The following is an 11,526-nucleotide window of genomic DNA, read 5'->3' on the forward strand; positions in this document are numbered from 1 at the left end:
CAAGTCGTAGCTTTAAATTTATTACACTTTTCGTACCATCGATCGCCACTGATTTCCCGGTTCTCGTACCGTCTCATCGCTACCTGTTTTGTGCTTTCAAGCCTATATATGCTACTACATGCTCCAAAATCTACGACGACAACTACATCCTCTTCCTTTTTCTTACATTAAACTTGAAATCCAAGTACTCACACATGCAAAAGCATGTTGGTTAATCAACTTCATGCAACATTTGCCATTTTCTTTCCTACATTCTCCTCTTCTCCTCCTCCTCCTCCTCCTCCCTTGAGTTTATGAATTTCCAATATTTGATTCATATATATTGTATGTTTTTTATTTCTCGCTTCTCTAGATAGCAGTCAGGAGAAATTTATGAGGAGGGCAGATGAGTTGGTCATTTGGAACTGACTGATCGCTGCAAACGTTAGCTTTGTGGAGTGAAGTTAATAAAAAACATAACTAGCTAGCGTATGCAAGATATCGGTGCTTGAATTGGCAGAAAAATGAAAAGTGCTGTTATTCATGGCAAGTGGTCCTATTCCTTGGGATTGCTCTCACTCGCAGGAGGATAACGATGTTTCCTATTGGGCCATGGAGCAGAAATCTTACTCATTCCCGGAAACCCAAAAAAACAAAATCTTTTAGCAAAGGACTAAGATTCAATACTCTGGCCCATATATATAAGTAAGCAGTTGAGGAGAAATCAAAAGCCTCCATAAACGTCATAGGACGATACCTCTTCGGATTCAACACCCTATAAGGTTAAGCTTTTGCTTAATTTGTTAGTTGTTTTTTCATGTTTTGATCGATGATAACAAAGATAAGAAAAAAAATCTAGCTGGTCTAGAACCCATTAATTACCTCCGAGGCCTCTCCTATTTATTATTTCTTACTTTCCCTTTGCCCTTTTTCTTTTTCTAATTTTTGAACGCCACTATAAGTCTGAAACTTATCATAAAAGCACGCAATTTGGTGTTGTTATTGAGGAAAAGAACTCTAAATCAAAGAGTTGATCGATTTTTCTATTCTAGAGTGAAAGAAAGAGAAGCTGATGGTTGCCTTACATGGCGGAAGGAATTTAAAGGCTAAAGCATTGGCGTTTTGGTATATGTTTTAAAGTAAGGAGTGGCAATTTTAATATTGTTGTCTCAGTACTTACCAGTCTAGTCGCATCAGACTTCAGTGACATCACCAAAAGCCGATCCATTCGAAATTATTTTTCCCATAATTGATATTAATTTCGTTTATTTTGATTGCTAATGACTAAAAAACTGTCTCTAGGGTTTGCACAAGGAACCTCCCTGGGCTCAAAACCCACGAGAAGAGAGAGGAAAAAGATAAACAAAAGCTGATCTGGTACTTGAGTCTCTCTGACAATGACTGCAACATCTCTCCTTCTTTTGTTCCCCCTGGTGGGAAGCTTCTTTACTCCTTCCTAAGTACGGTCAGTGACTGTCTTGGAGTGTAACATGTTGACACATTTTCTCTGGATTGTGATAATAAACTATGCATGCAGAATGGTACCTCGACGTCTATTGCGGAAGGAAGAGTAAGGTTGCAGCAAAAGCCACCATCCCATCTTTCTATCTATCCAACTTTTTTCTGTCTTTATAGGGCTAAAGATATCTCATTCACCACAATATTTTCGAATTTCAAAACTTGTTCTTTATACAGGCACCTGTTTTTAAATTGACTAATCAATGGATGGTGCGACGTCAACTGGGTTTTAGTTTAGAGAATGAATAAAATAAGTCAAATCAGTCATTGATTTTGGTTCTCTATATGCATGCGTCTTGAAGATGCCATTTTCATGAAAATTCCTTTACAAAGCATTACCAATGCCATCAATCACTCATGATTATTATAACTTATAATCAGAATTCCAAATGAAATCTAATTCTTTTCCTTTTTATTCTAAATACTTTATATATACACACATACATGCACCATTTACTCATCTGGAGTCCGGCAGGCAAGGTCTAAAGTAAGATTGAATGTAAATCATAGTAATAATATATAGTTAATTAGATCCAAACAACATAACTAACGTTAATTAACAGCAAGAAAATCAAGCACAATTCAGTTGCATATTACCAATGGAAATATTCATATATAAATATCATAGCAAAAATATGATAGTCATGATCATCCTTAATTTCCTCCATATAAATAGCTGTTTTGAACATTTTCTTTCTGACAGGCAAACCTCATTAATACTGATCTCTTGGTATATATAAAGGACAAGTGTTCAAAGAGAATGCATATAGTGCTTAGTTAAGTAATCCGAGAATTCTAAGTCGAACGTGATCTCCTTGATCTTTTCCCCACCATGGATGAAAGCGCAAGCATGACAAACTACAGAAAACTGTCGTTGCCATGTTTTAACTTCAATGACAAGTTCTTTCATTATCTTCATACTATCGATATAACGTTTGATACAGTGTTTGAAAATTGCAAAACGAAAGCTTCTAGTAGTTTGGTATGCTTGACTGCGTAATCTCAGTATTGTCTATTGAAGATCTAGCTACCATCAACGCAACGTAAATAAAGGTGACATTATCCTTTATAATTTCAAGGCGTTCATCATTTTATCTGAAATCTTGTTTCCGCTATGAAATTAAGTAGTTGTTTTGATTAAAAAAAAAACCTCAAATCTTGTTTCGGCCTAAAACTCTTAATTAATTAACTTCTATTCCCAGCTGCAAATCACTTTCAGAATTATGACATGCAAAGTCAAGACTACTTTCTACTCTTGAAATCTGATATGAATTGTCATGTCTCTTTCCTTCCTTAATTGCTCTGACCAAACTTACTAAATTCCTTTTTTCACGGTAAAGTACTCCATGCACTGATCAATAGTACTTGGAAAATAAGTTTAATGCTGATTGCAAATCAGAGGACGAAGTATATATACTTGGACATAATTTTGTTCATAGCTAGGCTGATGGTATAACATGATGTACATCCGCTAGTAATTAATTAATATCTATCATTTCTTCCCCTCTCTAGCGCTCCTTCCATCGATTAAGAAATGCCAAGAGAATTATTATCCAAATTCTCACAAACGTGTTGATCATCCAAGACACATCCGCAGTTAATACGTACGGCAGGTGTTAAGAAATTAGCGAATTAAAAACAGAAAAAATTAATGATGGAAGTGATAAAAAAAATGTCGGATTGAATAATGAACTACAATTATCATACAAGTTGCATGCACAAGAAGGAAATTCAGCACAAAATGGAAATCTTACAAGTGTTGAGATGGTAAGTACCGCACCACTTTGAGCAACATCATATCGCAACATCCCGGCTTCCCCAATCAACTGATAAAACACAAAACGCATTATTTTGATCTTAAATGTCCATATTCGGAAGTTCCAAAACCAACTAGCTAGATATCAACCCCTATACATAATTAATGATCCTCAGTCAGCTCTTTCCTTTCACAGTCCATTTTCCCATGGCCTATATTTTAATTCAAGTCTCTTACCTCTTAATTAATAAGTCAAATACTTCGCCCGCCCAGCTTCAGGCCGGTTTCCTCGCCAGCTGCCTATCATGCGCTTTTAGTACTTACTGGTTGTATCGCCTTTGTTGACCTTCAAACCATAGTTGTCCCACAAGTTCTCCCCATCGCCCAACAAGAAAGGAAAGCAGCTCTCATGCACAGAATTTCCGGCATTGGAATTGGAAGGGGAAGAACCATCATTTCCTTGTAGTCTCACCGCCTCTGGCTCTCGTTCGCTGATTTCACAGAAGGCTCCTCCTTGACTGTATAAGGACGATCCACTGTTCTGAAAGTAAGCACAGCCTCGTGAATTCTCCTTGCGCTTCTTGTGACCTGCCTTGGTTTTTCTCGGATAACTATTGATGCTCTCCCATTTCTCTTTGTACATTAAAGCACTCCTTTCATATCCAAAGCAAGCCATCTTTCCTGCTATTTCCTCCCACAGAACCTCTTCTGAACACCCACTTGGCCCAATTCTTAACTCAATGGCATTTCTCAATTGTATTAGCCTCGAAATCTCGGATTCCGGCCAGCTTTCACCTTTCCCACCATTATTTAGTATTTCACTTCCGTCCTCATTCTGGTTTTCACTGTGGTTTTGGATTTCAGCGGCCATTAGACCCTCAGACGATGAAGCCTTTACTTCGCTTCCTGTAAGTTTCTGCAAGGCATCCATTAAAGCGGCATCCCTTGCTTCAATCCAAGCCCGTTCTTTAGCCAAAAACTTGTGCTCCCTATCTATCCTGTCTGCCTCTTGTTTCCTCCACTCTTCCTCTCTTAACAGCCTCTCCTGTTCCTTCTGTTCAAGAGTTCTCATCAGCTTCTCTAACCATGCCTCTTGTTTCTCCATCAACTTCCTCATCTGCGAGTCAATGAAGCCCTTTATTTTAGCCTTCCAGCTCCTTCCACCTTTCCTCTTCCTCCGCTTCTCCGCCGAATCGTTCTCCCTCAGCACCGTGGTGCTGAGATCATTGTCATTGGAGGAAGAGGTATCGTACTCACAGGAATTAGAGAGGCTAAGACTTTGATCACAATGCTTTTGAGAATGAAATGCCTCTTCATTTGCTGGAGTTGTGTTCTGGCTTGTGTTATGAAATCGAAGACTATGTCCAGCAAAATGGGTTTCGGGGACGGGGGTGGTGTTGCTGGTTTCTCCATAGAGAGCTTCGAGTTGGCGAAAGAACCTGTAGTGCTTACCGTCTTGTCTTCCAGCCTTCCCTTCCTTTGTCTTTTTGTAATATTTGTACAAGTTCTCAAACTTCTCCCTACATTTTTTCCCGCTTCTTGGGTAACCATGTTCCTCAGACATGATCCTGCAAAAAAAGTTGAAAAGAGAGGAGATAAAAATGAAACAAAGAAATGGACATTAACATACTGAAATATGATTTGTATAAGAAAATGCATATTCATGATAGGAGAGAACCCTAGATTGCATTGTAAGGAAAAAAGAAGAAGAAGAAATATCCCATAAAAAAAAAAAAAATCATGTGGTGATGATGTTTAATGATGGTGCTGCGAATCTCATAATATCCTTTCTTTGCTGAGTAATCACAGTTGACCTAATTTAGTATATTGACCATTCAAATTGCTAAACAAGGATAGGTCTCAGATATGAGAGTTTTTAGCAGTTGCGGGTGCTTAAGCAATATCCCAAGCGTCGTCCACAATTTTCAAATCATCCAAAAAATAAATAAACACTTTTCCTTCGAAAGAAAGGTACTACACATTTTCAAAACAGATCATAACGAGTAACTACACAGACGATCAGCCTCGAATTTTCTCAAATCGAAATAAAAAAAAAAAGTAACACATGACACGGGTCTCCAACTGAAGCTCATTTTGCAAACTCAAAAACCGGATTATAAAGCCTTATATCGCTTCCAAAGTTTTCAGATGTAACTGCCGAAAACACTAGCAGCAGTCCTCTTTCTTTATAATCCTCAGTGACATTCAATCCTTCATCGACATCATCAACAACAGAAGAAAGAAACTTGCACCTAGACCCCCTCCCCAAACATATATATATACACAATATATATGTATATGGAGAGAGAGAGAGAGAGAGAGAGAGAGAGAGAGAGAGAGAGAGAGAGAGAGAGAGAGATTTAATGATAAAAGAAAAAGAAAGGAGAGGACGATTAGGGCTGAAATATATTGTATATACCTTGAAATTTCGTCCCACAAAGGGCCCTTTTGATTAGCCTCTTTGAACTTGGGATCCAGTCGAGATCTGATCTCAAGAAGAGTGAGAGTCTCTTGTCTAGGCCATCTTCCAGTGCCGCCATCACCTCCTAAGCACCCTGCAGTCTCGGCCTCAAACCCACTGAACGAATGAGTGGACGCAGAAGTGGCGACAGCATTGGTGGGAGTAGTGGCAGCGACACTTGGAGCAGAATCAGAGCGAAACTCGGGAAGACCACGGGACAACACATCGGCCCCTACTTCACGACCCATCATCATCATATTGTAGTGGTGGCTGGGTGAGAGGTTTCGATGGTGGCTAGAGAACAGCTCTGGGGGCTGAGGGATGGACGGGAAATGGGACGACCTCCCGTTCATAAGTTGCCTCAGATCAGGCATGCCGTACTGATCCTCCATTTCCATAGGGTTTGAAATACGAGAAAAAGGAAATAGAAAGAAGGCTGAGAATAAAGATAAAGGTATCGAGGGAAAGAGAGAGAGATATGAGCGTCAGACTCGGATCGTGTCGTCCTCGAAAAGGCTAGAATTTATGTACAGAACAATGGTCCCATGCCCCGTATCAAAGCGTATGTAACGTGTAAACTCTTATTTCTCTTTATTTAGAAAGGCAATCTAATAAACTAATCGATCCAAAGATATACAATAAATTATTTAGGATGAAAATGATTATTTATGATAAGAATATATATATATTTTGATAAAAAAATAATTAATAACAAATAGCAGTTTTTTTTTTTAATTTTTTTTATTGTGTAATGTCGTATTATAATATCCATACAATGAGGATTATATAGCAAATTAAGGAGAAAGCGAACAAACATATATATATATTGTTGTATAATGGTAACAATAAAATGAAAATTAATGAATTTTTGAATTTTAATTGTTTGCAAAAGACTTCTTGGAATTTTCTTTCTTTTAAGTGTCAAAAAGAAATTAAAAACTAAAACAAAAAATAAAACATAAAGAATAACTAAAATTAAAAATGAGAAAAAAATTGCAAGGCTGGGCAATCACCATCTCCCAGTGGGCGGCTGCCTATACATAGGTCTCACCCCATGGGCCATTACGGGATGACATGGCATTTAAAATGCTAAATTTATGCATTTCAAGTGTGAGAGTAACTAGTTACAATTTTTAAATGAACAAATTTTGAGTAGGGTTTTGTAAAAAAGTAAATCTCATTAAAATGAAATTTTTTTTCGACACTTTTTCTAGACATAGTCTATTTTTTTACAAAACTTTATATGAGAGTTGTTTATTTATAATTTATACAAATCATTTCTCTTTTTCTATCTTTTATTATTATTTAAATAGGTGGATGACATGGCATTTGATGCTATCTTTTGATTTTGATTAGAGACAATGTTAGGGTGACTACTAAATGTACTTACTAAATATACACACTAGTAAAAATGAGTTTTTCTTTTCTTTTTCTTTAATTATTTTTTAAACATTCTTAACTATTAAGAAAAAACTAAAAAAATATAGAAATTCACTAATTAATAATTACTTCCTTAACCATTAAAAATAAATAAATAAAAATATATGAGTGGACAAATTTGGTAGACAAATTTGGTAGTCATATTATCATTTTCTTTTTATTAGTTCATACGTAAAATTAATGCTATGCATTTGACAAACTGTGCGCTATTTAAAGTTTAACGAGAGCACCACAGAAAGTCCTAATGGAAAGTTTATGAAAAATTAAATACAATGTAAAAATTAAAAACTCGTGAAGAATTTTTTAAAGATGAATTATATTTGCAGTCTTAAGATGCATGTGCAAATCTCACCCTTTAAAAAAAACAAAAGTGGATAAATCTATGAGTCACGTGAAAAAATTATTTTTTAACGGTGGATTTCGCTTTTTTCAAATGATCGCAGAGCTTGCATATCTTAAAACTAAATCTAGCATTACTCTTTTCTATGAATGTAATCTTAAAGACCAATTTTACATTTAATCAGTAATAGTAACTTCAATTAGCTAGGGGGTTGTGAATGAGAGACACGTGGCTTAGGGCAAGACAACAAATGGATAGGAGTTGCCATCGAAAATGATGTTTGTAACAAGCTAGGGATAACATTCGCACAACATAATTTTTTAAGGTTGAGATAGCATTCATTAATATATTTGCCAACCTCAATAGTTTAACACGAATGTTACAGGAACGTAGCATGACTTAATCAGAAGTAGATTTGTGTCATTGGAAAAATGCACAATTCCTAGCTATGATTAATTCCTTTGTCGATCCGTCATAGCTCTCAATCATGTGAGTACTGTCTCATCTGTGAAAAAAGGGGGAGTTCTCTCATGTGCACACACAAAATGAACTGTTAAGTGATTACGCCACGTCACATCATGCTGCTTAAAGGATATCGTTCATGTTGTGAGAAAAGGAAAAGAAAAATGGAAAATCTGGGGTGGAAAAAATCTAAACACACGATTTAGCATACTCTTTGTGAACGAATCTCACCTATCGTGTATGGAAAATAAAAAGGGGCATTGTATTTGAAACTAAGAAAGGGCACTCTGGGGGTGCTATGCGAGATTTAGAACAAAAAAACAGTGCGTTTTGGTTTTGACGGTGTTGGAAGGGAAGGGCTATAAAATGAAACGGTTCGTTCTGGGAGAGTAAAGTGAAATGGTGTGTTTCCTTTGAATTTCCCTTCTTCGCATTTCCTTTCTCTCCATTCTCTACCATACTCCCATTTTTTGTTCTAAACCCTAACCCTAAGCCGTCACTTCTTCTTCTTTTGTTTAGCCCCCACTTCTTTATCTTCACCTCCTGCAAATCATAGATGTACTCTCCCTCTTGTCTATGATTTGTTGTCCAATCCATATTGTCAATCCTGTGCCTTGTTCTCACCACATATATATCTATCTCTTTGTAATTTTCGATAAATTTAGGTTGATTAAGTTTGCATTGTGAATATAGTTTTATTTTATTTTTTCTATCCGGGATCATGTAAAAGTTAGGTTTTTAATTTGTAGCTTTGAGATCAATTTATGATAAAAAATTTCATATATGGGACAACGTGTTAAAAATTTAGTTGAAATGTTTTCTCTGGTTGTTTCCAACTTTAGTTTATCTTTGGGTTGGGCACAACCTTGAAGTTTCTTAATCCCAAAACGCATCCTCTAGTTTATTAGATGAGGCTGCAATGTTGTTTGCATTAGAGTTTAAACACTTTAGCAACCAATCATAGATTTAGTCTTAATTTTTATTTTATGAATTTTTTAGGAGTTTATGAATTTTTATTTACATGATCTAGTCTTAATTCTTCTTCTACTGATATTGAAGATTTACTTATGGGAGTTTTATTACAGATGCTTGTTTGCATTATTAGTCATGTCAGATTGCATTACATTTATGGCTTGTTGGAATGGGTTGCTTACTCTTTCACTAAAGTACCCATCTAATAATTTAGTATTATCGTGGCCCTTCATTTGAAATCATCAATTATTGACAAGGAAATTAAACAGGAAGTGATTGAAATCTTGCATGCCTCCCCCCTCATTATTTTGTTAAAAATCCTTGATATAAGTCTATGAATCACTTGGATTTCTTCTTCTTCATAACAATACCCCAACCTCTAACTTACAAATGCCATATTGGGTTGGGCACAACCTTGAAGTTTACACATTTTAATTATGAAAGCACTAATGCATATAAAACCTTTGATCTTGACTAGAATGCTGAAAATTAGTTGTTTCCATGCTGTTTGCTACACTATTTGGGCTATACCTACCTTTTTCATCAATAAAATTCTACTAAATGATAAAAGAAAAACATAAGAAAATATGAAATATCTATTTTGATGTACTTTCAAACAACAGTAGCTTAGTATGTTATTCTCTTCTCATATGTCTCTGTAATACTCCAAACAACATTAGTCATGAATATAAGGATTGGGATGTTAATAATCCCCATATGTTTCTATAGTTTGATACCTTATGTCACAATGTACTTTCTTTAGTTAGTTTAGCCTAAATCTTCCCCTTCCACTGATGGATATAGATGATGCATGTAAGAGTGGTGGAAAGTGGCTATCGTGATTTAGATCAAAACTTTTGATCCATTCGAGAGGGTAAAGAGTGGAAGTTTTCAACTTTGAGTGAACTACCAGACTTGGTAAAGAAGGGATACAGTAGTTGTAAAGCAATGGATGAAGGAGTGTTGAATGCTATTTTCCTGGTTTTAACTTTATTTTTTCTGTTTGCACTCGCTTAATGTCAATAGAACAGGTGTTGTAATTCCTTATGATAGATTTAGAATGATATCATCAATTTCTTCATCTTCTCTTATTAGTCGTACTTCAAAGACCAACCCAACATGCATTTGTAGTCATAAATCTTCACTTAGAATAGCAAATACTCCAAGAAATCCTAGTAGATCATTTGTTGGGTGTCCAAAGTACATATAAAGGTACAACATTTTTTCATTACTTTGACATTTCACAAGTTTGTACAAATTTTTTCTCTAACATACTCGTCGTTTGTTTTTGTATATTTAGAGATTACCATATTGCAACTATTTCAAATGGTGGGCAGATAATAGTGAAGATAAAGAGAAAGAACTTGATTTTTGTAAGGATAGACCATGGTAGTGTGTATTTTGAACCGTTAATACTTTCAACATCCTATCAATCAACATAGCATTTATCTTCACCTTCTAGTTTGTCTTTTATGTCAGATGTGGCCTTGCAACATTTGATGTCTGGTTCTGTGTGTTTCCACCATGAGCACAACCCTGCATGACATATCTCACACTCCCATCCACATTCCTCTTACTCTGTTGTGTCATTACCTCGAAATCACATTGTTTCTCATATCCCTTATAATAAGAAACTAACTCTTACTCGAATTTAAACATCATCTCCAACTTGCGCTCCTTAATACTATCACCTTCACTAGTCTGCATTGTATTTTGTGTCCTGGACGCATCGTCATCTCTAGATTCAGCAGTATTACGCACAGAGGGCGTAGACAAAGTCTAGGCCTCCCCTAAGTCAGGTTTTGGATTTTGAATTTTTTTGACATGGCTTGAGCTTGCAGAGTTTAAACCAATTAGAGGGTAGTAGAAGAGTGAAATGGGGATACAAGATCTTTCTCTAGTTTACAACAATACAAATCTATGTGTAAATTGATATAAGCATGGTGAGAAATAAGCACATATGTTAAAGAACGAATCTATCACCTGATGCATCAATAGAGATGGGATGGCATTAGGACGAGGAACAAAGGGTGGTAACCATGCATGTGACATTGGTGCATGGGAACCATGCATATAGTTTGAAAAATCTAGCTAAAATGGTATTAGTATCACCTAACATATAAAACAGTAATGATAATGTGCCAAAGATAAAAAATAAATATAGTCATTAACATTCAAAATTAACATTCAAAATGCTTGCATTGTTGGATTGGTTGATGGATGAGTGGTAGGCAGTGCTGAGAAATCCGGATATCATGGTGTTGGTATCACCTAACATATAAACCAATAATGATAATATGCTGAAGACCTAAGATAAACATATTAATAGAACAATTAAATGATGTGCCAGATTTGTGGTACGAGGTGTTGAGAAATGTGGATAATATGGTCTTGCCATCACCTAACATATAAGCTAATCATTCTAATAATGAACCAAAACTTACATAATAAATGTAAACATTAAGTGAAGCAGTTACACTAAATTTTCCAAAATAATATTCTGAATACCTGGATCGTTAGATTCGTTGATGGATATGTGGTAGGAGATGTTAATGGAGATGGGTGCTCTTTCCCTTTCCCATCTAGACAATATTTATC

The 11,526-nt window shown here is 35.8% G+C and overlaps 1 protein-coding gene across 2 annotated transcripts; it reads right to left on the reverse strand.

The window, feature by feature from the left end:
- Positions 1-3,145: 3,145 nt before the first annotated feature.
- On the reverse strand, positions 3,146-6,206 carry LOC122278191 (trihelix transcription factor PTL-like). 2 transcript variants are annotated; one of them, XR_006229310.1, is made up of 3 exons: positions 5,673-6,206; positions 3,491-4,821; positions 3,146-3,323 (listed from the first exon to the last, which is right to left on the reverse strand). XR_006229310.1 is itself a non-coding variant. In XM_043088311.1 (2 exons), the coding sequence occupies exons 1-2, from the start codon at positions 6,110-6,112 to the stop codon at positions 3,567-3,569; spliced, it is 1,695 nt and encodes a 564-aa protein (XP_042944245.1). In that variant the 5' UTR covers positions 6,113-6,206; the 3' UTR covers positions 3,146-3,566. The 2 variants fall into 2 exon arrangements, 1 of the variants encoding a protein (XP_042944245.1); XM_043088311.1 differs by having other exon boundaries at positions 3,146-4,821.
- Positions 6,207-11,526: the final 5,320 nt, after the last annotated feature.

This window comes from Carya illinoinensis, chromosome 10 (genome assembly GCF_018687715.1).
Source record: "Carya illinoinensis cultivar Pawnee chromosome 10, C.illinoinensisPawnee_v1, whole genome shotgun sequence".
NCBI lineage: Eukaryota > Viridiplantae > Streptophyta > Magnoliopsida > Fagales > Juglandaceae > Carya > Carya illinoinensis.

Bases quoted from the DNA above. Each gene is read 5' to 3' on its own strand.
- LOC122278191 (XM_043088311.1), bottom strand. From the start codon at position 6,112: ATGGAAATGGAGGATCAGTACGGCATGCCTGATCTGAGGCAACTTATG. The intron at 4,822-5,672 runs GTATATACAATA...CTTTTTTTGCAG, and splicing joins TTGTGGGACGAAATTTCAAG to GATCATGTCTGAGGAACATG.